Source organism: Eschscholzia californica, unplaced genomic scaffold (genome assembly GCF_041429995.1).
Source record: "Eschscholzia californica isolate CP2 unplaced genomic scaffold, dmEscCali1.0.p SCAF_5, whole genome shotgun sequence".
NCBI classification, from domain to species: Eukaryota; Viridiplantae; Streptophyta; class Magnoliopsida; order Ranunculales; family Papaveraceae; genus Eschscholzia; species Eschscholzia californica.
The window spans coordinates 1,359,258-1,384,008 of record NW_028238472.1 but is presented as its reverse complement, the minus strand read 5'-3'; the positions used below and the strand labels follow the sequence as shown (position 1 = coordinate 1,384,008).

Genomic DNA, 24,751 nt, shown 5'->3' with positions numbered 1-24,751 from the left:
TGATATTTTCGGTCTTTCTAGAAATCATTGCACAAGTTGTGTTTTAGTAGTTGGAAATTTTACTCCCATGCACAAAAATAAACTACTAATTCTTGGATTTAACTGATGCAACACTGTTAGAATTCATGATCTCTTCCTCTGAGTTGTATATTGACAATCGCTCTTGTTAACTTGTTTATTTACTTAGAAAAATGCAAATATAAATGTGAAGCAAACCCTTTATTTATCAAGTTTAATTTTTTGAATAGAAAAATAGAAGTGCTTGTTTCCATACCAAGACCTCATGTGAAGAAGTGTGGTCATAATAATTGAACTTTACGAGTATACTATACCTTTATATGATTTAGTATTTGTTTTCTTTAAAAAAAAATACCAATGGTTAATTTAGTATTGAGATCTTTCTTTTCTTTGTAGCTCATTGAGTTGTACCAACCCTAGTTGGCACACTTAATTTTATTTTAAAAAATTAGGTCAAATTGAATTTCTTAGAGAACCAAACAAACAAACAAAATTTTAAATTGCGTGAATTCATATATTGTATGGATGTGAAGAGTCTTGGGCCAATTAATCATAGGGCATAAAATGTTGAATAAAGGGAAACTATGAAATTATATGGTTGAATCCTTCTTTTCAGTAATCTTATTCTTGTGATTATTTTTTTTCTTACATTTAAAAATATATTTATGGGAATTCTCACCTAATATTTATGATTACTTTTCGTGATAAATTTGAAACAATCCGATAGAACTAAGGCAAAGAACATTTGTCTTTCAAAAAAAAAACACAAGGAACATTTGTTGGTGAAGTAATAGTAGCCATTAATTCAACAAAAAAAAAAGTAATAGTAGCCATTACAAAATTTGAACTTTATATACTTTAATAAATAAATTAAATAGTTCCTTAATTTCTAGTTGTATAATGATAATTAATTTTGCAATTTAAACTTAAAACAATCTTCAATTAAAAAAATGTATCGATTGAGTTTTTAGTTCTAGTACACGTTTTAAAGGATTCGAAAAGTCTTCAAATGAAAAACTGTCGGTCACTTCCACAAAAACTCATCAATTCTTTTAATTATGATGTTTCCCTAAAACGAAAAAACTACAATGAATAGAAAAGAGAGAACAAAATATTCACCCCACCACCCACCTACTAGTATAGTCTTCTCTTTATTTTATTTTTTGTACCTACTAGTAAAGCTTTTTAGAATCATTTGTCTCCAAGCGTGACAAAGTAATGGCAATAGGACTCAATGACCCCTCTTCATCAAATGTCACATCTAATCCAAAATTTGTTTCAAGTGAACAAGCCAAGGACCTCTTAACAAAAAAAAAAAAAAGTGAACAAGCCAAGGAATTGGTCATGACCCACATTCGCAATTTAGTCCCACACTCTCACATCCGTGTCCTAATGGTTTTGTGTTTTTGGGTTTCTTCATGGACAAGCAGTAATAAAGTGAGGAGACCATTTCATCAAAAAAAAAAAGTGAAGAGACCTACACCTCCACAATGAGAAACCTAAAATTCAATGTCCATTTGACCATAGAAACCAATAATGATTTCATACTACTACTTTCTCCAAGTGATAGTTTGCCCCAGTCTCTCACTCACAAAAGGGAAGTGACATTTTTAACGTGGCGTCTCAACTCTCAAGCCTTTGCAGTTAATTATATTATTTTCGTTTTTCGCCCTTCACACCCATGCGGAGTTTTGTTCTTGGCGAAAGTTCTACGAGTCTCTCGAAAAGGGCCTTGCTATGGTGAAGACACACGATTTGCTCTACCATTAAAGTATGCAGCGACAACGTGGACTCCCACAACAATATTGTCCCCACTTAGCCAACCCCTACTGATAGTTCTACATCACTCCTCTGGAACTTGGCACCATAGGTGTAGGCTCAAACTTAGTAAGTGGCGAGACCTTTTACTTGTGAATGATATAAAAGTAATTAAATTTTTTTTTTGAGAAGTCGAATGCGATCTACGTTAGTCGTTACAAGGCATTGATACATCATTCAGATGTGATAAGCACGAAAATTGTCTAAGTTAACCAATAACTAAAGAAGCCTAAAGCCCGACAAAAAAGAGCCTAAAGTCTGACAACATTTACTGTATTTAGTGCCTTATTACATGGGATAAATCTCGGTGATAAACTGCTTTCACCAAGACTCGATCCAAGACCTCATGCGCTTAAGAGGGATGTCTACCACTACATCAAAGAGTGGTAGATAAAACTAAACTTAGTATGTCATAGTTTCACTTTTTATTTAATTGGTTTAAGTGATTTTAACTTGTGGTTACTATCTTGATTTGTTTACGCTTAGTTAACAAGTATTACATATAGACGATGAATAAAAGTAATATTCGTCTCGAATAAGCCAGTGCCCACATTAATAACTTGCGACTCCTTTGAACGGTGGTTGACCAACGCCTCTTGCCGAAATAGAGAAGAAATCTCTGCACTAGCAAAGAGAGTTGCAGATCTTCAACCTGGGCTTATGGTAAGTAAGGGACCAGCAAACCAATTTACCCAAGCACATCGCACACCCAAATTTAAGGCCAAGTCACATGCAAGATCAAGCCCAAGCCCATCCTAACTTATGTCTAAGCCAAGGCCAAGCACGCCCAAGCACGCCCAAATCCAAGCCCAAGACACAAGCAAGACCAAGTCCATCTATAGCCCAAAATCATGTGCAATCTTGAGCCCAAAAGCAATGCCAAGATGAAGCCATGTTGATCAAATTTGGTTACTGACAGTTTTATAGGCACACCACCTTGGTTATACGCATCCAAAAGTTGTAGGTCATTGTAACCTATAGATATTTGACCTAGGGAATTTTAAATGCACTCACCATTTTTGTTATATACACTCACATCTAAGGTAATTTTTGTTGAAGACAAAGGAGATGCGAGTGTGGCAGGTAAAAATGGTGAGTGTATATAACATTTCTCTTTGACCTAACTGGACAACATGGTTTGGCGATCTCAATTTGGAGTGCCTATAGTGGTTAGCCCCATATAGAATGTCCTTAGAGGTTGGTACAAAGAGGGATGTGTTTGGAAGTAGGAATAGAAGAAAAAGTTAACGTTATTGAAAAGGAAGTCATGAAACCTTTTTTTTTGCTGAGTGGTACTCTCTCTTTTTTTCGAAAACAAGACAAAAGTGGTTGAGGTTCTTTAGTTCTCTCTTCTCCGTCTAAATCATACCAACTTGTTTTCTTGGTGTTCAGATTGATAAACTTTTGATTGCATTAAATATTTTTGTCTAATGCGTGATGTATAGTTCGTCTGAGTGACGAATTTAATCAACCTCATATCAAGTCTATTTGAATTAGACTATCGAGGTAATTAGTAAATAAAAAATAAAAAAATAGAACACCTTTCACTCTTTTTCTTTTTGTTTAAAAACACCTTTCACTCACTTCTTTTTCTTTTAGTTATTCCCTTTGCATCACTCTAAAATGGTTACCATAAAATAATAATATAATATAATAAGAAGAAAATGACAACTAAGTCCTCACAGTTGGACGTTATCTAATACGGAGTATATAAATATACATCGACGCGAGGTGTTTTAAAAGCAACATGTAATTGTGGTTAGTCCTTATCAGATGACGCGTCCATGAGTCCGTGATACTCTGTGCCTGTAGACACATTCTACCCTTACACAAGGCATGAAAACTTTTATGCTTATCTTAACTATATAATATGGGTTTCTTGATATTCATCTGACCATTTAATACTACATACATATTCTTGATATGGGTCTCATAGCTGGATATCTCATCCTCTTGGGAATAATTACAACTTCGGTGCCAAGTAAATGTACCTTTCATATTCGATTATATAATGTCTAAGATCTATATATCTTTGTGTTTTATTATTAATTTGAATAAGATGCCTCTACAGAATTAACACGACGTTACTAAAATTAATAAGATAGACCCATTGATCACATGTATTTCTTAGAACAATAGTCCATATTATGTTCATGTACACGTGAGAGGTATGTTTGTGAATAACCTCACAATCATAGAACAAAAGAAGAAAAAAAGACTTATGAACAATGCTTCTATAATTTCTCTAATCATTGTCAGTTGATTTTTAGTTACATAATCTTTATCCTAATTTTTATTGTGTTCTCGTGATACTTAAAAAAAAAATATAATATCTTGTACATTAAGCGTCACACGAGTGAATCAATTTTATTTTTTTTAGTTAAATCCATTGAGGTGTTTTTTTTTGTTGAACTAAATCCATTGAGGTGTTGCTTATCCAATGGCAAAAAATTGTATTATTTATAATTGAATTTTTCAAAGCAACTTATCCCTAAAAATGATCACTTTAATTTTTTCTACATTTCTCCCTTCGCCGGATTCCTTTGTTTTTATAATAATTAGTTTAGTTGTTTTGATTGGTCTTTTAGGGCCTATTTTGTTGATATATAGGATCTTTTTGTTGTTTTCGTATTGCTTCCGGTTCGAGTGTTTGATCATAGAAAACTACTTGGTGTTTATTCAACATTCCACAACTCTCTTTATTTACAGAGAAATCACAGATTAAACATGATTACGATTAGAGATCAAAGTTTTGTAGTCTTGGAAAATAGATATTAGAGATCGGGATGAGACTCAAGCTTCGGATTACATGGAGGAACATGCTGACCTAACAATGGTTATTTGTTCATGTTTTTTATTCTTTGTTTCATGGAGGAAGATGATGGACTGACAATGGGATGGATCGACCGACGGTCGATGGAAGTTTTCCGATCACTCTAGCTAGTCCGTGGTGGAAAAACGGTTACAAACTTTGACCCACTCAAAGTTAGTTACTCAACCAAGGGAACCGTATGGTGGTAATGGGTCATGTACTCATGATAGTGGTGGAACCACTAAAGTCACATAGAAACTAAAATGCCTCCTCCATAAGCAGTGGGCATATGGTTACCTCTTTGTGCTTTGTTCTTTCTTTTAACTTCTTATTGTATTCCATCTTGACTTTGCCTAATCCATGAAGTTATCAGATTTCAAACAAAAAAAAAAATTTGTTTACATAGACATAGACATAGACAATGTATACGTGACATGCAAACCCACTAACCATATATGGGTGAAATGATGGCTTTAGAGAGTTAACCTGGACGCTTTGAAGAAGCCTAATAACTCCTAGAGATTGTATCTTTGCCAATTTCCCATCCCGATTCACTTGTCATTAATAATCTAGACAATGAATGAATGTATCACAAAACTTTACCTCTTCTTTATCCAATAGAAATTTATTTAATTTATAAATAAAAAAAACACAAATTCAGTAAAGTATATAGGTTATTTTAGTAATTGCATTAACCTTACTTTCTCTATCTTATAAAAAGTAGTAGTATAAAATGGATATATAGCAGCGTGGCAAATTCTCATACTTCTTTTCATACGAACTCGACGCGCGCCCTCTTCAATTCTCTTTCATACAGTATACCCTCCTACTATAATAAAATCCCAACAAATCGGTTCCTCAAATCGTCCAATTTTACTACTACGTACTATATTTGTTTATTATGGGATTCGGAAGTGCAGTAAAACCATCGTCGGCAATGGCTGATTTTCTCCGGGAATCAAATGGTTACGCCGTCATTGACGGCGGTTTTGCGACGGAATTAGAGAGATACGGCGCTAATCTGAATGATCCTCTGTGGAGTGCTAAATGTCTCATTGAGTCACCTCACCTAGTTACAAGGGTATTTAAACTTTTTTATTCATCATTTTATTTATGCATTTTAATTGTTGTTAAATCCTCAGTTTTATCGTTATACAATCGTTTTTTTTGTTTCTCTAGTTACTTTAGTGATAATCGGACTACATTATAACAGTAAATTTTGTGTTATATTAGCTGATTAAAATCAATCTTGGTGAAAGTGAATATATATATATATATATATATATATATATATATATCTTGCTAAATTCCATTTTCAACTAATCCAAGTTTGATTCATAATACTACTTAGTTAGTACTATGGTCATTCATGATCTCCTGCATGTTTTGCCAGGCCTTGCCATGGGCTATCCTCAAATGGACCTGGGCTGGCCTTTATGTACAAATGGGCTAGACCGGTTCTTGAGTTGTTGTCAGACACACCAGGCTGACCTGACCGGCATGTATTGACGGCTTGGCCCGGCCGTGGTCTGTATTCAGATGGGTCTGTCCTAATCACTGGCTTGTGGATTACCCTCGGACGGGCGGGCCGGCTTGTGGATTGCCCTCGGAAGGGCGGGGCCGGCTTGTGGATTGCACTAAGACCGGCCGAATTGTGGATTACCCTCAAACAAGCCTGGCCAGTCAGGCTCGTGGGCCGTCCTCAGACGGGTCGGCTGCCCTGTATAGACGACTGGGTCGACCCGTTGGCTGCCCTCCAAAGGACCGGTATGGGCGGTCTTCAGATAGGCTAGTTTGGCTCGGCCGGTGGGCTGTCTTAAGACGGACTAGGCCAGCCCGACCTGTTTGACACCACTAATAAATACACGAGAAGCATTCCATAAGAAATATCCTGGTTTATACAGGTTTAAAGCCCTTCGGGCCTCCGTCTCTTTGCCGGCAAGCAATGGATTGTCCGACAATATCTACTTTGCAAACTCTAGTACCCTTTGGGCCTCCCGTCGCTTCCTCCCTTCAACTCGCGTGATGATTAAATAGGCACTCCTCCGTGAAGGGTTAAGGTTAGGAAGTGCCAGACCATCCTTGAAACGCCATCCCACTGTTCTACGGTCCCTTCAAAACTGGTTGCCAGAAAGGGGTTGCATGTATAGGGTTGTCTGAGACGTATTCCTTTACAAATTCTAATGTTAGAAGATATGGAAAATGCTAGTTAGTGTAAATTTGACAACTATTTGGATCTATTTTGGCAGAAAAAATTTGTAGTCTAACCTGAGATACAACTCAATTGCAAATTTCGAATTACAAGTTAAGAGTAGAGCCAACAACCCTTGGTTGGAGTGTTAAGAGGTTAAGTATTCCACCTTAGAGGCAGTGGCGGACCCAGAAAATTTACTTTGTGGGGTGCACAATTACATTAAACACCCAAAAGAAAAATACCGTCATCAATGACGAATCACATAGCTTCTACCAAAGTTAGCTATAAATGTGAATTGCTAAAAAGATATCATGTGTCATTCAAACCGATGACCTTAATATGTTAAGCAACACTTTCAATTAATAAGTACAAATTATATGTTAAACAAAATAAGATGATTTTTATATTGCAAAAAAAAACCTCATAATCCAAATTTTGTAAAGAAGTTAAGAGGCGGAAGAGAGATAAAGTGACTTTAAAAGAATACGGTTAGAAAATACACATAAAAATAAGACTTAATACCCAGCGTCCAGCGAAGACCAAAGCCTTGACCGTTGACCCAAATATTGATTTATTAAGTTCAGCAATTACTTTTATTTTAGAGAAAAAAAGTCCTAGAAAATTTCAGACCAGAGTCGATGATTACCGTGGGGGCACGTCCCCCCCACGAGCCTCAACGTGGGTCCGGCCCTGCTTAGATGTCATGGTTTCGAGGCACGTTAATAATTTGAAAAAAATATATATATGTACAAGTTAACCGTAACAATTCTCTTTATAAATTCTCTTTATTCCAGAAGGGTCCTTTTATCATGTTGCCTTAGGGCACATAAGTCGTATTTTTTTTTGTTGACAACATAAGGCGTACTTTTTTTTTTTTTATGAAAGAACATAAGTCGTACTTATTTCACTGAAATAATTTATCCTTTGGCATCTGCCCATAGTAGAAAAACATTTGTTTTATGTGTTATTGTTATATATTAATCGGTGGTATCTTAATGGAGCAGGTGCACCTAGATTACCTAGAAGCTGGTGCAGATATTATTATTACTGCATCTTATCAGGTACTTGGAGATCATAATCTATTTTTGTAATTTTATCGTAGTATCCAATTGGCGATAAGAGTGTCTTGAAGTTATGTACTTGATAAATTTTTTAATATGTGGGACTACTCTCACATATGAACAAAGTTTCTCAAGAATTTGATTTACATTTTGCTTTTTTGCGGGATAGGCGACAATTCAAGGTTTTGAGGCAAAAGGCTTAACTAGAGATGAAGGCGAAGCTTTGTTAAAAAAGAGTGTTGAAATTGCACGTGAAGCGCGTGATATTTATAATGAGAAATTTGGGAGTAGAAGAAATTCGAGAAAATGTCCAATCTTGGTAGCGGCCTCTGTAGGAAGCTACGGGGCTTATTTAGCTGACGGTTCTGAGTACACGTAAGTGTGTTTCGTGACTATTTTACACACAAACCACACTCTTTACCGCTAAGCTAAATTTTAAAAAAGTATTTAAATCAAAGTTGTATTTATGACCCAAAATTATGGACCCCTAATAACATTCGGGCCTAAAACAGTTGTTATGGGCCTGAGCGTAAATTTAATACTTAATTGGAACGTAAGCGGGAGTTGGTTTTTTGTTCTGTTTATGTTGTTTTACAGAGGGAAATATGGCGAAAAGGTAACAATAGCAACTCTGAAAGAATTCCATAGGAAAAGGGTCAAAATTCTAGCAGAAGCAGGTGCTGATTTGATTGCTTTTGAAACAATTCCGAATAAGCTAGAAGCTCAGGTACCTTCTCCACTACAACTATAACCATCTTCTGTTTTTATATCGTTATCGTGTAGTTTTACTTTGGTTATCGGCAAATGTAAATGGACTTGAGACACGGGCTTTTCGTTTATCAACTTTAGGCTTATTCAGAGCTTCTTGAGGAAGAAGATATAAAGATTCCGGCATGGTTGTCTTTTACATCTAAAGATGGTGTTAATGTGGTAAGCGGAGACCCTATAACCGAGTGTGCATTTGTTGCTGATTCATGTGAGAAAGTTCTCGCTGTTGGAGTCAATTGTACTGCTCCTAGACATATTCATGGACTCATTCAACTGATTCAGAAGGTATTGATCGCTCTTTGAGATACTTCATTCTATCTCTCTAAACAAGTTATGTATTTACGATTGATGATCCATGTTGCAGGCAACTAAGAAGCCCATACTTATATACCCGAACAGTGGAGAGACGTATGATGCTAAGAATAAGGAATGGATTGTGAGTTCGCTCGACCTCTATGTTCACATTTCTATTCAATAACATATAAAATATTTAGAACTTAAATCTGACTCGAGGTCTGCAAACCCTAATCCACAACATTGGAAAACTTGCAAATGTCTGTTTTCATTTCTTATTCTAGTCAAATACGACACGGGTTTGACTCAAGTAACCTTGGTTTTTAACTTTTTCTTTCTTTGCAATGGCCCCTGTCTGTCTGGAGAAGACCCGGAACAGGCCTAGAATGGCCCATATATTAATGGATTGTGCCACTGCAAACCACCACGGCCAAATGGACAAACGCTACCAAAGTTTGTTATTGAAGTTATGCGATTGCAACAACCTAACTGCATTTTTATGGTTTGCAGAAATCAAGTGGCGTTTCAGACGTAGATTTCATATCGTATGTGAACAAATGGCATGAATCGGGAGCTGCGATTATAGGAGGTTGTTGCAGAACAACTCCTAATACAATAAAAGCGATTTCGGAGACCCTCTCCGGAGGATCATCATCTGCTATTATTCATCAATCTGAACCTCTTCTTCCTGCTAGATCGACTATCAAACTTGTCAAATGAACTACTAATGGAAAAGCGGTAACATCAATCGGTGAAGTCGGAAAGAAAAATGTGTTGTTCTTTGTAATATGCAGGTCTTTGTGTAACTTATTTCATAGTATTTAGAGTGTTGTTGGAAAAGTAACTATGTTCTTCAGATTTCTACGAGAAATTTGAACCTTTACTAGGAAATGTGTTGTGTGCTTAAATAAAACAAGTAGGTTCTTGGCTTGTGCTTTGTGATGCAAATGTTTCAGGTTGGCTTCTACTAGGAAGGAAAAAAGAATGAGGCATAGCTGCTCTTGTTTTTTTTTTTTTCCGATTTTTGTCATGGACACCTGTGTCAGTTAGAGCCCATGGACATACACGGATGTCAGTCAGATCCCGTGGATACCACAATGGGTGACTGGCCCAAAATCCGAAAGTTTGTCCAACTTGACCGGTCCGACCCTCTCGATTTTTGAAAGTTAGTCCAACTTCACGGGTGCGTCTGCAGAACAATTTCAAGCATTGCAATGTGACGCGCACCCTCTGAAGTTTTGAAATGCTACAAGAAGCTTATTGATGGTGATCCATTCGAGAAGGACTAAAAGTGGTTTATCCCTCTCTCTCTCTCTCCTCAAGATTGATGATTTTCAATTACTACTATAGAGTTTCTCATTTTCAATTATTACCATAGAGTTTCTCATTTTCATTAAAGTACAAGCATGTTGACATTAGTCTGCAGAACAATTTCAAGCATTGCAATGTGACGAACCCGTGTCCTTTGGGAGAGCATCCAAAACTTAAACGATAGATGCGTACTAAAACTGCTTTCCACCAAGAATAATTTTGTACATGCCCACTTAATTGTTTGAAGTAGAAAAAATATCTATAACTGCTAAAATGTGTTTAAAAAAATATCTATAACTGCTAAAATGTGTTACACGTGATATTAAGCCCAGGGGTGCGTGGGCTTCTTGTACCGTGGTAGTACTTGCGCCATTCCTTAGTTGATTTTTTTTTGTTTCTCAAAAACCAGAGAAAAATTTGTGAACTAAGTGAAGATTACAAATAGAAAAGATGTATGATTTGTATAAAATAATAGGAGGACAAAGCATAAAGAAGCCTCCAAATACAAAATGATTTTGTAGGAACGTGTCATGACATAGACGCACAACTTGTACAAAAATGAATTATCTATTGGGGGTAGTATGAGACTATAAATGACTAAATTGTCAATCTTCACATAAATAAGAGAGAAAAACATTGAAAATAACCTAAAAGGTATGCCTGAACTTCAAGTGGGAGCAAAGATTTTGGGACATCAGTACCTTTCTAATCAACGGAAAGTAGTTAACTGTCCGAAGGGTAAGTTTAGGTCCAATCAATTGTTTAGTTACGTCTCCAATATCCCAACTTTTAACTAAAGATTTTATCACGTAAATCCAATAAACACATAATTTCTATAACAAATTTCACCGTAAGTATTATGTCATACTAACATAAGAGGGGCATTACATTAAAAGAAGACAAGAATTTGAACACTTGGAGTGAAGGGTTAAACAATAGAAGGCAAATACTCGTGACAACAGAAAAAAAGATGAACAATGCATGCATAGTATCATGAAAAATGAATACAATTAGTTATGAAATACTAACCACATGAATTTTCTTTTAATGGTATGACTTACGGTAACATCAATATTGTAACTGAAGGCATACAACTATGACATGGTAAAATCTACTAAAAGAAAGTAACTACAATTAAGGTCTTATCTCCCAAGAAAAAGGATTTTAGTCATTTTGCACTCCTGACACAATTACCCTCATATGTACGAAAATTGTTCCGACCTAATCTCCCAAGAAAAAGGATTTTAGTCATTTTGAAAATACATTAATAGGAGGGGCAGTTATGGCATTTGTGTGAAAATAGGGGGTCATATTTGAATTTACAGAAATTAGGGGGCCATATTTGAAGCTGGTCACAAAGTAGGGGGCCAAATAAGAATTAACTCAAATACATATCTTAGAGATTTGTGTTTTCTATTGAAATGAAAACATTTGGATTAGATTTCTATTATAATTTTTATTTTGGCTTAAAAAACTATATTGATATTATGATGGACTAAATGTGAGATTAGGTGTATTTTTTTTTACCTTAAATTATAAAATGAACTCGTGCCATTAATATTTTTACAAAAATATATAGTCATCAGTCTAGAAAAGAACCGGGACATGCCTAGACCATCCTATATAAAAATGAACTGGGCCAACTGTTACAAGCAAATGGATGACTGTTACAAGATTTTGTTATAGAAGTATGTGATTACAACTATAACACGCCTGGGGAGACCGCCAATTCGGACACCCACATGGACCGTCCTCACCCTCTTTAGAGAAAGACAAAAATGAATTCTAGAGAGAGAAAGTAAATTAATTTTTATCTTATTCTCAATAGGGTGAGAACGGTTCATTGGGAGTCTCATTTGCGGGCTCCCAATACTTATTGTTACAACTATCCAACTGCAGTTTTGTGCAGGGGCAAGCCCCCACGGTCCTAATGTGAGCTCCTTCATTAATAGGCTTAGACTCAGGTTGAGGGTGCCTCTAAGGCCATCATCAATTCCCAAGGCCCATCATCAATTTTATAGTATTAAATTTCAAAGACCCATTTGGACATATTCTCACACTCACCAATGCCACCATCAATTCCCAAGGCCTATCATCAATTTAATATTAAATTTCAAAGACCTTGTTTACTCACTTTTGGGGTTTGCAGAAATCAAGTGGGGTTTTAGATCCTCATCGAAAAAAAAAGTGGGGTTTTAGACGTAGATTTTATATCGCATGTGAATAAATGGCAGGAGTCGGGAGCTGCAATGATAGGAGGTTGTTATAGAACAACTCCAAATACAATAGAAGCAATTTGGGAGACCCTCTCCAAGGGATCATCATCTGCTGTTGTTCATCAATGTGAACCTCTTCTTACTGCTCGATCGACCATCAAATTTGTCAAATGAACGACTAATGTAAAAGCGGCAACATCAATTGGTAAAAGTGGGAAGGAATATGTGTAATTATTTCACATTATTTACGATGTTGTTGGAAAATGTAACACTTGTCTTCAGATTTCTTTGACAAATTTGAACCTCTATCAGGAAATGTATTATGTACTTAAATAAAGCAAGTAGGCTTTTGGCTTGTGTTGTGTGAGAGATGCAACTTGTTTGTGGTTGGGCCAACAACCCTTGCCTCAAGTGGTAAGAGGTAAGTCTTCCAACTTAAAGGTCAAGGGTTCGAGGCACACGCTTACCAATTTAAAAAAAAAAAAAACTTGTTTGTGGTTGGCTTCTACCCAGAAAGGAATAAAAGAATGAGGTATAGAAGCCCTTGGTTTTTCCCGAAATGTGTCCTGGTCGCGTATGTCAGTTAAAGCCCATGGACACCCAATATCAAAAACTTTGTCCAACTTGACCGGGCCAAAATCCAAATATTTGTCCAATTTGACCGGGACGATGAAATAAATGGGACAGGTTTTTAATTGCTCCCTACCATCCTGCCTCAACTCAAATGGAGGCCTATTTATTACTGGTAGTTATTAGTGTTTTGTCCTTTCAAGAAGGAATAAAAGTGGTGTAATCTTCTAAAGGGAAAGAGAAATGATAGAGAACAAAAAATCCAGACATACTCTAGACATACATCCTATGTTACTTTCCGTGATTAGTTGATTTTATCAAATTTTCATCAATTCCAGGCGACCTATTAAGCCTCGGCAATCATGCTTTCATGTTAAGTTTAATATATCTGTTTTTTTTTTTGACGAGCAGTTTAATATATCTGTTAGCCTTTGCCGCTTTGGCAATAATACTTCTGTGTTTATAACCGTAGAATTTGTCCCCTCTTTGAGTAGTGTGTAAAGATCTTCTTTATGGATAGTATAAATCTCATTATGATTGCAACTACGAGTTTAGGTATTGCACGTCCAGCTATTTCACCCGCATTTGGTTTTACAAAGTTGCAATTAGATATGCATAAACCGACATAACTTGCACGTTCGGCTATTTCTTGGTGTTTTTTCTTTGCAAAAGGACTCACAAGTTAACTATTTTAGTACCTAACTTAACCGATCATACTTCAAACTTAATATCTCATTCATCTGGAAATGGATTTGAGCAATTTTTTTACTCTAAACTTAATAGCTCGACGAGACGAACGCAATGACGTGATTCATTTTCGAGTTTGATTAGTTGGACAGAGTCAAAATTGGCTTGATTTAACAAGAAGTAATGTGCGTGAATTAAGAGAAATTTTAAGTAGGGGTGTTCGTTGGTTCGATATTCGACATTTTGGTGTCATTCGTTACCAAACCACTCATAGTTTGATTAGTGATTTCTCGAACGGTTACCAAATCGCTAATTGTTTGGTTTGTTTACGAACTAAACCGTCAATGAGCGGTTTGGATACTACTGGATACAAAACAATCTATAGAAATAGTCTGTTCATAATGAAAATCGACGAATCGAGTTACTTTCTTTATACATTGACGTGTAAAATCAAGACGACACTCTCTGAAACCCTGAAGAAACAATCAATCTAACGTAATACGTCGAAAAACCTTTTAATCATTTAAGACATGTGCAAGTCACCGACTGAAACATTATATCGTAGTTGGTAACATTAATGATACATGATCGTTTTAATCTAATACTAACTAGAAACATTATGTTGTAGTAGTGTTGTTGGTTTGTATGGGTAGTAGTTATTCTTATTTCTCGCAAGAACTTGATGAAAGGTATGTATTTATAAGAAATTATAGAGATATGATGGATATATTTCAGAAAAAGTTATATATGTATTTACATAATTATATATATTAACTGAATTTGGCTAGTTCAGTTTGGTTTTAATGGCTCCTAAAAGTTACATCCAAACCAACTTGTTGTAGAAATCTACGACCGTATCAAACCACTCGTTGTTTGGTTTGGTTTGAAACCCGCCTAAATTGAATTGGTTTGGATCGATTTAATTTGATTGGTTTAGTCTATTTTCGCACACTTCTAAATTTAAGGACAAAATAAATATCTGCCTCGGTTTTATCATATATCATAAAACGAGAAAACGTAAGTAACCAATTAATAAGAGACGTTGGAATAATTTTGCAGATGACCCCATTAAGGGTGGTTTCTTTGTTAAACTCTTAAGTATTTTATTTATATTCAATTTGTCGCCATTATTCTTGAACAACGAAAGTAAGCACCAAACCCACAACAAACCAAGATAACACGAAAATCAAAATAAGACACCTATATAATTGATCAACCACATTTTTCTCATTTTCAGTTAGAACTATATAACAGAGTTCCGTTAGATTTGAAACAATGAGCACTTGGTGGATGTGAAAAGTTCAAGACACATGTACTTCAAGAGATGTGGTGTATCTTAAAACTTGAGGGCAAGTCAAATAATTTTGTTTAGTTATATCTCCAATATCCCAGCTTTAACTGAAAAACTTGAGCACATAATGTCTACAACAAATGTCCCAATTAGGAGTAGAAATCAACAAGAACAATACCCCAACTCCCCAAGTAGATTAATAATAGTAATCACCATTAAGGAAAATTAAAATAAGGATTAGAATTAATCCCACAAGTATATAGTCATACCAAAATAAAGAGGGTAGCCACATTAGAAGAAGAGAAGAATTTAAACACTTCAATTGAAGGGTTAGACGACTGAAGGCAAATACTAATGGCATGATTCATTCAAAGTTTCAAAAGAAAAATAGTAATGAGCATGAGTTAATATAGCTTCAAGATGTTTGCCAATCATCCTCATTCATAAGGTGGCATTCTAGAGTATAATGTTATATTTCATATAATGTTACAAGAATATCTTTGATCTAACTGATGAGTTTGTGGAGCCAATTACGAACTTTAGAAAGAATAAATAAATTAGTTAAAGTGATAAACGAAGGTCAATGTCTATCTTTCATATAATGTTACAAGAATTGTAAATAAGAGAGAAGAAAAACTGAAAAACCTCTCAGAGATATGGCCTAACTTCTGGTGAGAGCAAAGATCTTCGAACACTGGACCGATTAATTAACCTTCTTTTATTAGGTCTCTCCCATCCAAGTCTCTCCAAGAACTCCTCAATCAACCTGTACCCATTTCAAATAAATATAAGCTCAGATCTTAAACAACATAAAAAGAGAACAAAACTCTACCTTACTCTGCAACTTTAAAGGGTGGGAATTTTGTAACTCAATACTTACAGGTTGCAGATTGATTTTTGCGATGCTGCCAATTCACGATCAGGGAAGGAATCTTCTAGTCGGAAACTCAACCACACATAAAGATCCAACACCTGTTTATTTTAAGACCAAGAAACAACAACAATGTGATATCTCAAGTTCAAAGTTCTAAAATTTTGTTTCAAACAATATTTGGCTGGTTCGAAATGGACACAAGTGTGGGAATAACTAAAAAATATCGATACGATGGGACTGTGGGGCAAATGATATTTCATATTTTCATTCACAAAAGATTTCGTTATTTTGATAGACCATCGAAATATTTCGAAATTCAATAATACCATGATCACAATCTAATATATACAATGAGCATTAAGGTTTTGTTGGAGCTCCTACGACATGTCTTTGATTCTTAAGATCTCATGAAGTAAACCCGGCAAAATATGTAGTGTGTTTTGGGAGTTCCCAAAATATATACAGTAACAGATCAAGAATTAGATCGGATAATTTTACCTTGTGAATAGATTCAAGCTCCTTGAGTGCAGTTTGTGTTTTTGGCACTTCAAGTGTCCCAGGTGTAAATATTTCTTTTAGACGAACTATGCCCTTTTTCGCATAATTTTCTGCGAACTGGCAGGGGAGGGGCACAACAAAGATCTATCAAGTTACTTCTGGAATTGATAACAAGTATCCTATGTATTATTCAATAACCTCGAAAAGTAGTTATTACCTGTGTAAGCCCCTGAGATGAAATGTCGTCATTCATGTCAACTGGGCTGCAAATTGTACAACTGAAGGGTTAGGATCCAACTATTTGAGGAAACTAGATCAGTTTGTTAAAAATTCGTTAATTGTTTTACTAAATCAGTCAATTTCGTTAAAAAGGAACACTGGTAAAACTTAAAAAGCAACTGCACAGAAAGAGTATCTAAATTGCAATAATTAGTTTAAGTTATCTATTTAATTACATAAATGCAAGTTGTCATTACAGGCTTTGGGTTAATAAAAAAGTACTAAAACGGCTAATAAATATTGATACCAGACTACTCCAAAAGTGGTACATTCTCAACACAGGAAGGGCAGAGTGACTGAAGTCTCTTGGATGATCATGAATAGATGCATCCTTTGCAAGTCTGGGTTGGAGTCAGTTAACCGCATTTTCTGTCAAATGTTCGCTGACTTTTTTTTTGAAACTTTGGATTCATTTTTAAAATGAAAAAAATACAGTACAAACATAGGGTTGGTGGATAGGTTACATGTTACGATATCCAAGCCTCCCTATTTTGAACGAAATCATTGTAAGAGATCGTTCTGACATTACTTTTGTTTCTGGACATTACTTATGTTCAGCCCTTTAGCTTCGGGGTTTCTTTCTTAGATCTGTCAAAACTATGGTTCTTGCCTGGATTTCCAGAGGAGTTGCTCATCCATAGGTGGAGAGTCAACATGCCAAACCAGGGAAGGAGTGTTAGCATAGTCCGACATGCTACCGTGTGGTGCGTTTGAAAACTGAGGAACCAAACGACACTCAAGAACAAGCATTCGCGCAGATTGGAGGATTCGAAAAACATTATATAATTGGAGAAGGGAAGGCTCAGGCAGAAACTTTTAACTTATGAAACTTCACTTATAATTGGGAGGCTCTCGTAGTAACATTCTAATCATGGTGTACCTGTGCTTTTTGATGTTTTTGTTCGTTCTCTAGGGTGTTCAGAGTCTACTCCTGAGTAGCCTAGGGTTCTTAAATCCCTATCTCGATCATTTCTGTCTATCTCCATGTTCTATTAATATATCCAATCCCCTTTCCAGGAGAAGTTTATGCAAAGCTAGTTCAATTATTCCAAAAAAACTTGTTCAACCATATGATTTCTATGCTTATCTACAGAACAAGCAAACTCAGGAGTATAATTGAAGGTTTTAAATGCAAGAAAGGAGAAAGCTTACCTGATACAGAAAAGGTACTTATGATGCATGCCAAGTGGCAACTCGTCGATAACAGCTGCTACTTTCTGTTGTAAGGATATGTGAAATTGATCGTAAGAAACAAACTCCTGAATTTTCATTACTCCACAAAAGGACAAGATATCAAATATGTAGATATAGAGATTAAATGAACACACCAGAATGTCTTCACAGTTTGAGATGAAATAGTCTGGTGATAATTTTGCCTTCTCCAAAAAACGTTCCTGCTCGAAGAAAAGCACAGAGTAACAATTTCAATCCAAAGGAGAATATTCGAATTATAAGAAAAAAATGTTCTTTTCTTTTGTTGGTCTTAAGAACCCCTAGAAGGGCACTCATACTACGGAGGAACTGTAAGCATGAGGTAAGTTTCCGAGACCCATCGCTTTATATATTAGACATAGACCGATGGGCCAAGATCCAATATTCAGCATGATCCCGTAACGAAAAAAATTAAGAGATTACCAATTTGATCTCTAAACTGTTATCAAGACCATTTTTTTCTTTTGGAAAACAGTTCAAATATTTCTTTCATTTATACGATAAGTTCATTTATACAATAAGTTTAGAGAGGACGGAGAGAACGAGAGGTATTGTACCAATATTGGGTGGAGACCTGCAGTTGGATATAAACGTGAATACAAGTACAAGAGATCAAATGTTGGAAATAATCCAGCCCGCTGCATAAATCAAATACGTGAAGCTTTAGGCAAAGAGTGTAGATCGCATATCAGTTTGAATGATTTAATTCAAAATTAAACGCTACAAAAATCCAAATCATAATTGACTTGTAACCGTCCTATGTTGCATATAAATATCACCTCTAGAACAGGAGATGGGGACTCCAATGATGAATGAAGTAAAGGTAGATCTTCTGCATCTATACATGTTACTTCACCAAGTGGAAATTTAGACCCGTACCTGCCAGCCCTCCCTACAAACGGAAGATAAGATATCTGATGCGACACTAAGATAATTTTATATATTCTTTTTTTTTTTAACAAAGACGAGAGTTTTATATTGGTAAAGAAAATGGATAATTACAAAATGAGACCACAATGCTAAATACTTATAGTCTTTATAGTGTTTCAAAAGTGTGTCCCAATTTAAAGTAAAATCTCTAACGGAAAGAGCTAATTGCCAATTTTTTTCTCTTGACCCAAAAGAACAAAATAGATTATAGTAATAATAGAAAGCTTAATGTTGTCAAAGTTGACTCTTTCTCATCTCAAAGCTTAATGTTGTACTTTAAATATTTTCTTCTTATATTTTAATTTACTACCAGATTATCAAAGCTTACGACTCGAAACTTCAATCCAAATCCAACCTTCAAACATTCTGTATTATTAAGCATTGTAACTTTATCGGGCCAAGGGACCACGAGGAACTAGCCAAGTATCTGCACCATGCTTTAAGTTGTTGCAACAGACTCGACCAAATAAAATATCAAAGTCAAGCCTGAGTCCTTTTTATAGACATCCTAGATTCACCACCCACCGTTTAACGGTTTAATTGCAAGAAAACAACTCGAGTATACAGGAATATATTTTCTAACACTCAGATATTGTGTCCTGAATAGGTTACCCGCAATTTGTTTTATCTCTGATACTGTAAGGTCTCGCATTTCAGCACCATCAAACTTTTGCAATGTTGAGAAAATGATTCTAGAAATGTTCAGATTGAGACCCATGCCAATTGCATCACTGGCCACAAGAACATCAAACTCGCTGCTCTCATCGTTGAACCTAGTTGCCTGCAATCCTAAAAAGCAACTTACTCAGACAATTTACTTTACGGAAATTAGTGACCATAACAATATATATAAAATAAAAAGAAAAAGATGTCGACTGAAGTGGCGGAAACCAAAATGTTGCTAAGAAAGATGAAACAGAAGAACAATATAATCTATCAAAAACAGACTGAACATATAAGACGTACGAAAAACAAAAGTTGATCCACCTGAAAATAATATAATGAAATCTATCGAAAACTACCAAGAAAAGTAGAAGGCATTGGAGATAATAATATCAGTCACCTTAGCACTAAGAGGATTTTAATGTCAATATACTCAAAGCTGAGTCTAAGACGCAAGAAAGACTAGTAGGTACCTGTCTTGTTCGAGTCTCCGGTGGTAGTGAACCGTAGACCACAGAACAAAGATGCTTTCCCCCAGTTTCAATTTCTTTCTAGTCATTTAACAGCAGATGGAAACAAATATTTAGACAATGCTCGGCAACTCAGATCACAAAATAAAAGTGAGGTAGCGTCAGCTAAACAACATAATGTGGGAAAGATAAAGAATAGATTCACTAAATAAGATTATCACTATTCAAAACATTAATAGTTCGTGTGGGGTTGAGATACTTAGTATGCGAGCGAACATTGCATCTATAGAGCAAAACTCTTTACTTGTCTTGTGATATGCTTTGCTTATTTAATAGGGAATTCTAAGTAATTGGTCTAAGGACTCGGTATCAGCTCAGCTGGGGGAGTCTGATCCCAGTAGGGTCATTCGGGGAGGGACTCCGGGAACGTGTACAAACTTCGGTATTTAGAAAAACGTAAGCTTCTTATTCCTATTCTTCCTCTCACCTTTTTCTCTCTATAAACCTCAAATTTGGGGGCAAAAATAATAAACAGACGAACTTAAGCCAAGTTTCGAAGCTCAACTCAGGCTTGGCCTGCTAACCGAGTTTGAGTTACTTGGGAGTCCAACTACTTAGATGAGGTTAACCAATATTAATATGGTAATAAACAGCCTTGTAATACCACTCCCTGTTGTGACCCAAAATTCAACTGATAATGACAACGATCTAGTAAGTTTGTGTCCACGAGCTCCTAAGCCTGGTTTCGTTAAGTTCACCATTAGCCATATATTTAACGAAGAACTATTCCAAAAGTAAAACAAGAACTCAAGAAGTCCACTCAACGGAAAGAATAAGAAAGCAAAATAACAGAAGTTGCTGCAAACCTTTAATCTGTATATTTGGCGGCGAGAAAAAGTTACAATACAATCGCCTGTTTTTATGTTAGAGTAGGACCCAAGAGGAACTTTTGATGGAACAAGAGGTGAGAGCCTATCATAATAGTGGATCTAAACAACATGAGTAAACAAGAAAGAGTTATATCAGTTATCACAAAATGTAGCAAATTCAAGGGTCAAATTCATGAGCATGATTATTACTGAACATGTACGCATGCACCAAAAAGGAACTAAGAGAGGAAGAGGTAAAAGCTCTTTACACCCAGTAACATTAGTCCCCATGAACATCTTAACAGGTTAATATCTATGCTGAAAAATCAGAATCAGGGACTAGTTGGCCGACTAGGGATAGCGACCAGTCGGATTTCATTGAATTATATGTAACTAAATGTATATAAACTTTCATATGTATAAAAATATAAGTGATTTGTTTAAACTTTAGAATAATAAATTAGAGAGGATGTTGACCTTTTCTTTTACGTCTCAAAAACTCATAAATAAGTGAATTCATAAATTTAGTGGATGGTGACATTTATTACTCCCCAAAAGCTCATACATTTAGTGAAATAAGTTTAGACATTAATGAACTCTTAAACTTGAGCTAAGAGGAATAGAGACAAATTCAGATTCATCATCATTCATATTATAAAATATAAATCAAAGAATTTCCATTTATAAATTCAATGAAGAGCTTAGGGTCCTTAAAATTTATAAATGGACTAGATGCCCCTATCAAACATGTTTCAGCATTTAGTACCTCAATTGAATCATCAGTCACTTCAAGCATTCGCTTGATCAGAGGAACAGCAGCAGGGTCTCCACAAAGGTGAAGTTCATCTGCAGGAATTCCCAATAATGCGCGTGTGAATGAGTAACCTCTTGTTCTACATCCTATCATCTGAAAATATCAAATAATAGATGCTGATAAGAAGCGAAGATTACATAAAAGGATGAAAGTACATAACCAATATATTTGCCTCAGTGTCTTCAAAGAGAGAAAGATTAAGAAGTGAAATGATTGTTCAAATGCAAAACTATCAACCTCAAAGAAGACTTGATTAAAAAACGATTAACTAGGTACAAGAACTCCACCACCCGTGAAAGATTTTTGCCAATCTCATGCATAAACAATCAACATATTAGGAAACAAGACAAGTGTCCCAATCAACCCTACAGCATGATATTTCAAGAGTTAATTAAAGTTTTGAATTATTCAATGTTTACTATGTTTCAAAAAAAAAAACTCGTGATAACCTCTCGCAGTCATAACTCAGAAATAAATGATTAATTTACATTATTTGTTAATTTGATCGTAAAAACCTCCTCCTAAGCTCTCTATTGCCACTAGATAGTTGTCCATTATTCCTAATGTGAAAAAAATGATGAGATGCACTACACTTTATGACTACGTAAAAACTCTCAAGCTGCATACGACAAACGAGATATGCTCCACTATCGGTTTGAATCAATTGTCACTGAATATAGTGTTTCAATCTACTTGTATCGCATACTTAGCGGAGAGATAAGTTTAGGCTTCAAGTATAAGAAATCTATTATGATATTTATTGCACATTAAGTTTGCACGCCCCTAATCCTTGTTTTCAACCTCAGTTTTCAGTTATCATGCAAACAAGAACTTAAGACCATCAAATGACTACAAAGTTTGTACCGAAGCTAAACTTTACAAGCATTAAGTAACCTTGGGTACTTAAGATGTAAATCCAGATCATAGTTATAAGTTATGACGTTTAGCCGGTTCAAAATAACCTCTACAAAATATTATTGGAAAAAATGTATGTATGTATGTGTAGCCAAATTAGCTTATGAAATTAATAAATTAAATACAGGTGACATGCCTGAATTTCATCAATAACAGCGCATTGGTAATCAGAGGTCACATCAGCCATTTCAACAGTTACAGACTTGTGTTTTGCACCTTCAATTTCCTCCTTTTCTTGTCCTGTAATCAAGTCACAAGGAACATTTGCCTTGTTTAACTTCTTCGCAACTTCCCAAGCAAGCAGTCTTAAAGGCCCACAATATATGCCTGCAGAGGAGAAAAGAAGTTGACAAACAATCCCATCTACATAAACTCCGAATTTCCACTAAACAAGAGCTAAGAGGCGGGTAAAACCTGAAGAGCTACACTCCAATTGTTTTAGAGCACGATATGTTTTTCCACTATTTGTAGGACCAACATGCAGCACAACATTGCGCTTCTTCTTTCGAGCAGTTGGGTACCACGAATGAGGGCAGCTGTAAGGAAATATGCAATTATAGATTGAGTTAGATGCAAAATCTGATCTTCTATAAATTGATCTGTTAGAAAAAGATTATCGATTTGATATTTTAGAAAATATCAACTGAATGACCACGATATTCACATATACAAAGTCGTTCTGAAAGTTCTGATTTTCTTACGTCAAGTCAGTGAAGTCAAAGTTTGGCATATTCCGTGAGCTACTGAAATGTCTTAAGCTACGACATACGTTGGTTATGGACCGAAGGTCCACTTGTACCCGCATACGCTTCATTTTTGCTGCAAAACAAGAGAATGGAGTTCTATCACTACAAATTATCAAGTAAAATGAAACAAAATAAACATTTACAAATATCAAACATCATTTACTTTATTTAGTCAAGATGAAAGCATTTTTGTCCACTGCAAAATGCATACTTTCATTTGTTATATTATGTAGTGTTAAGTGTGTGGTCATCCAACTCAAACTAATTTGTTTTTTAGTGTAGAAGACCTAGATAGTATATTCTTAGTTACTCAGTATGTTTTTCTCATGGGGGACTATTCTCACACGCCCCCACCTGTAGGGTAGTTTGAGCCAACACATGTCTTTCTGTTCAGTGGCGTGAAACACGTGTTTCGGTCTGGCATATAACATGTGGGGCCAAAGAACACAGAACAGCAGGCCCGAGCCCGCCCGCCAAGTCTACTGTTCTTTGACATTAGCTACTCGGAATGCTTGAACCCGGACCAGAGGTACCCATAGGCGCCCAAGCCCGGCCCGATTCCCACCCCTAATGTGGGCCTAGGTCTGATACCACATTAATTTTTCTTATAAGAATTCCACCTAGCATTCTAAACACATATAGATAGCTAGGAATACGATTACAAGAATAAAAGTAAAATTTTCTCAGCAAAAGAATTTCAAGTTCAAATTTTTATGATAGACTTGGTGGTACATTGCCATGATTGGTTCATGCTGACAATTGGGAGAAGGATTAAAGGTTGTGAATTTTAACCTAATTTTATCTGTGTCAAGAGCTTATTGAACTAAAATCCATTTCAAACCTTCAACTAATGAAAATCTATTTGAACTAAAGTCAAACAGAAAAGTTGCTTAGGCTAAAATAATTCCTAGTACATAACCTAATCAATAAACGTAGAGTGCATATATTAGAAAAAAGAAAACAACCCTAGATAGATAGAACAGCAGCAACAAAGATTAAGAAATCATTCATGAATAGATTAAGAAAGTTAGGGTTTGAAGATGAACCAGAGAGAGAGAGAGAGAGAGCAAGCAAGATTACCTATAAAAGAAGGAGAATTTGTGGAGAAGAAATAGGTTTGAAAATCATTTGACGCATCTTGACACCATGAAATGAGCAAGTTTTTTTTTAGAGAGAGAAAAGGGAGCGAAAGTCGGTTCCCGCTGTTCGTTCGGGAAATCATCAGTTCCCAATTGAACGCGTACGGTCCGGGAAGGTTTTAAAGGCGCTCTATATAGGCGCCTCTTTCACTCACAAACTAGGGGTGAGCAAAAATGGTAATGGTGATAACGACGGCGGTTGTGGTTGAAGGAGATGTCCTTCGACCAAAGATGAAATGCGAGCACTTTGTCGGATCGGACAAATAATGAAGAAGATCATCAAGTTCGGATGATTTAGGGAT

General features: G+C 35.7%; 2 protein-coding genes across 4 annotated transcripts; one reads left to right on the top strand and one right to left on the bottom strand.

The window, feature by feature from the left end:
• The first annotated feature begins 5,389 nt into the window (after positions 1-5,389).
• Positions 5,390-9,907, top strand: LOC147536036 (homocysteine S-methyltransferase 2-like). Its single transcript, XM_086641110.1, has 7 exons — positions 5,390-5,729; positions 7,847-7,903; positions 8,073-8,278; positions 8,501-8,630; positions 8,753-8,956; positions 9,036-9,107; positions 9,476-9,907. Exons 1-7 carry the CDS (start codon positions 5,550-5,552, stop codon positions 9,683-9,685), a joined length of 1,059 nt encoding a protein of 352 aa, XP_086497236.1. The 5' UTR covers positions 5,390-5,549; the 3' UTR covers positions 9,686-9,907.
• Positions 9,908-15,283: 5,376 nt separating this feature from the next.
• On the bottom strand, positions 15,284-24,585 carry ATSUV3 (ATP-dependent RNA helicase). 3 transcript variants are annotated; one of them, XM_086641563.1, is made up of 17 exons: positions 24,391-24,585; positions 23,266-23,383; positions 22,979-23,100; positions 22,701-22,891; positions 21,602-21,742; positions 20,833-20,955; positions 19,970-20,047; positions 19,446-19,614; positions 18,683-18,795; positions 18,461-18,541; positions 18,020-18,085; positions 17,844-17,908; positions 16,630-16,675; positions 16,413-16,529; positions 15,921-16,012; positions 15,686-15,806; positions 15,284-15,549 (listed from the first exon to the last, which is right to left on the bottom strand). In XM_086641563.1, the coding sequence occupies exons 1-16, from the start codon at positions 24,530-24,532 to the stop codon at positions 15,689-15,691; spliced, it is 1,782 nt and encodes a 593-aa protein (XP_086497689.1). In that variant the 5' UTR covers positions 24,533-24,585; the 3' UTR covers positions 15,284-15,549; positions 15,686-15,688. The 3 variants fall into 3 exon arrangements, with proteins under 3 accessions (XP_086497689.1, XP_086497687.1, XP_086497690.1); XM_086641561.1 differs by lacking the exon at positions 15,284-15,549 and having other exon boundaries at positions 15,579-15,806; XM_086641564.1 differs by lacking the exons at positions 15,284-15,549; positions 24,391-24,585 and adding an exon at positions 24,276-24,347 and having other exon boundaries at positions 15,579-15,806.
• Between the last annotated feature and the right edge of the window lie 166 nt (positions 24,586-24,751).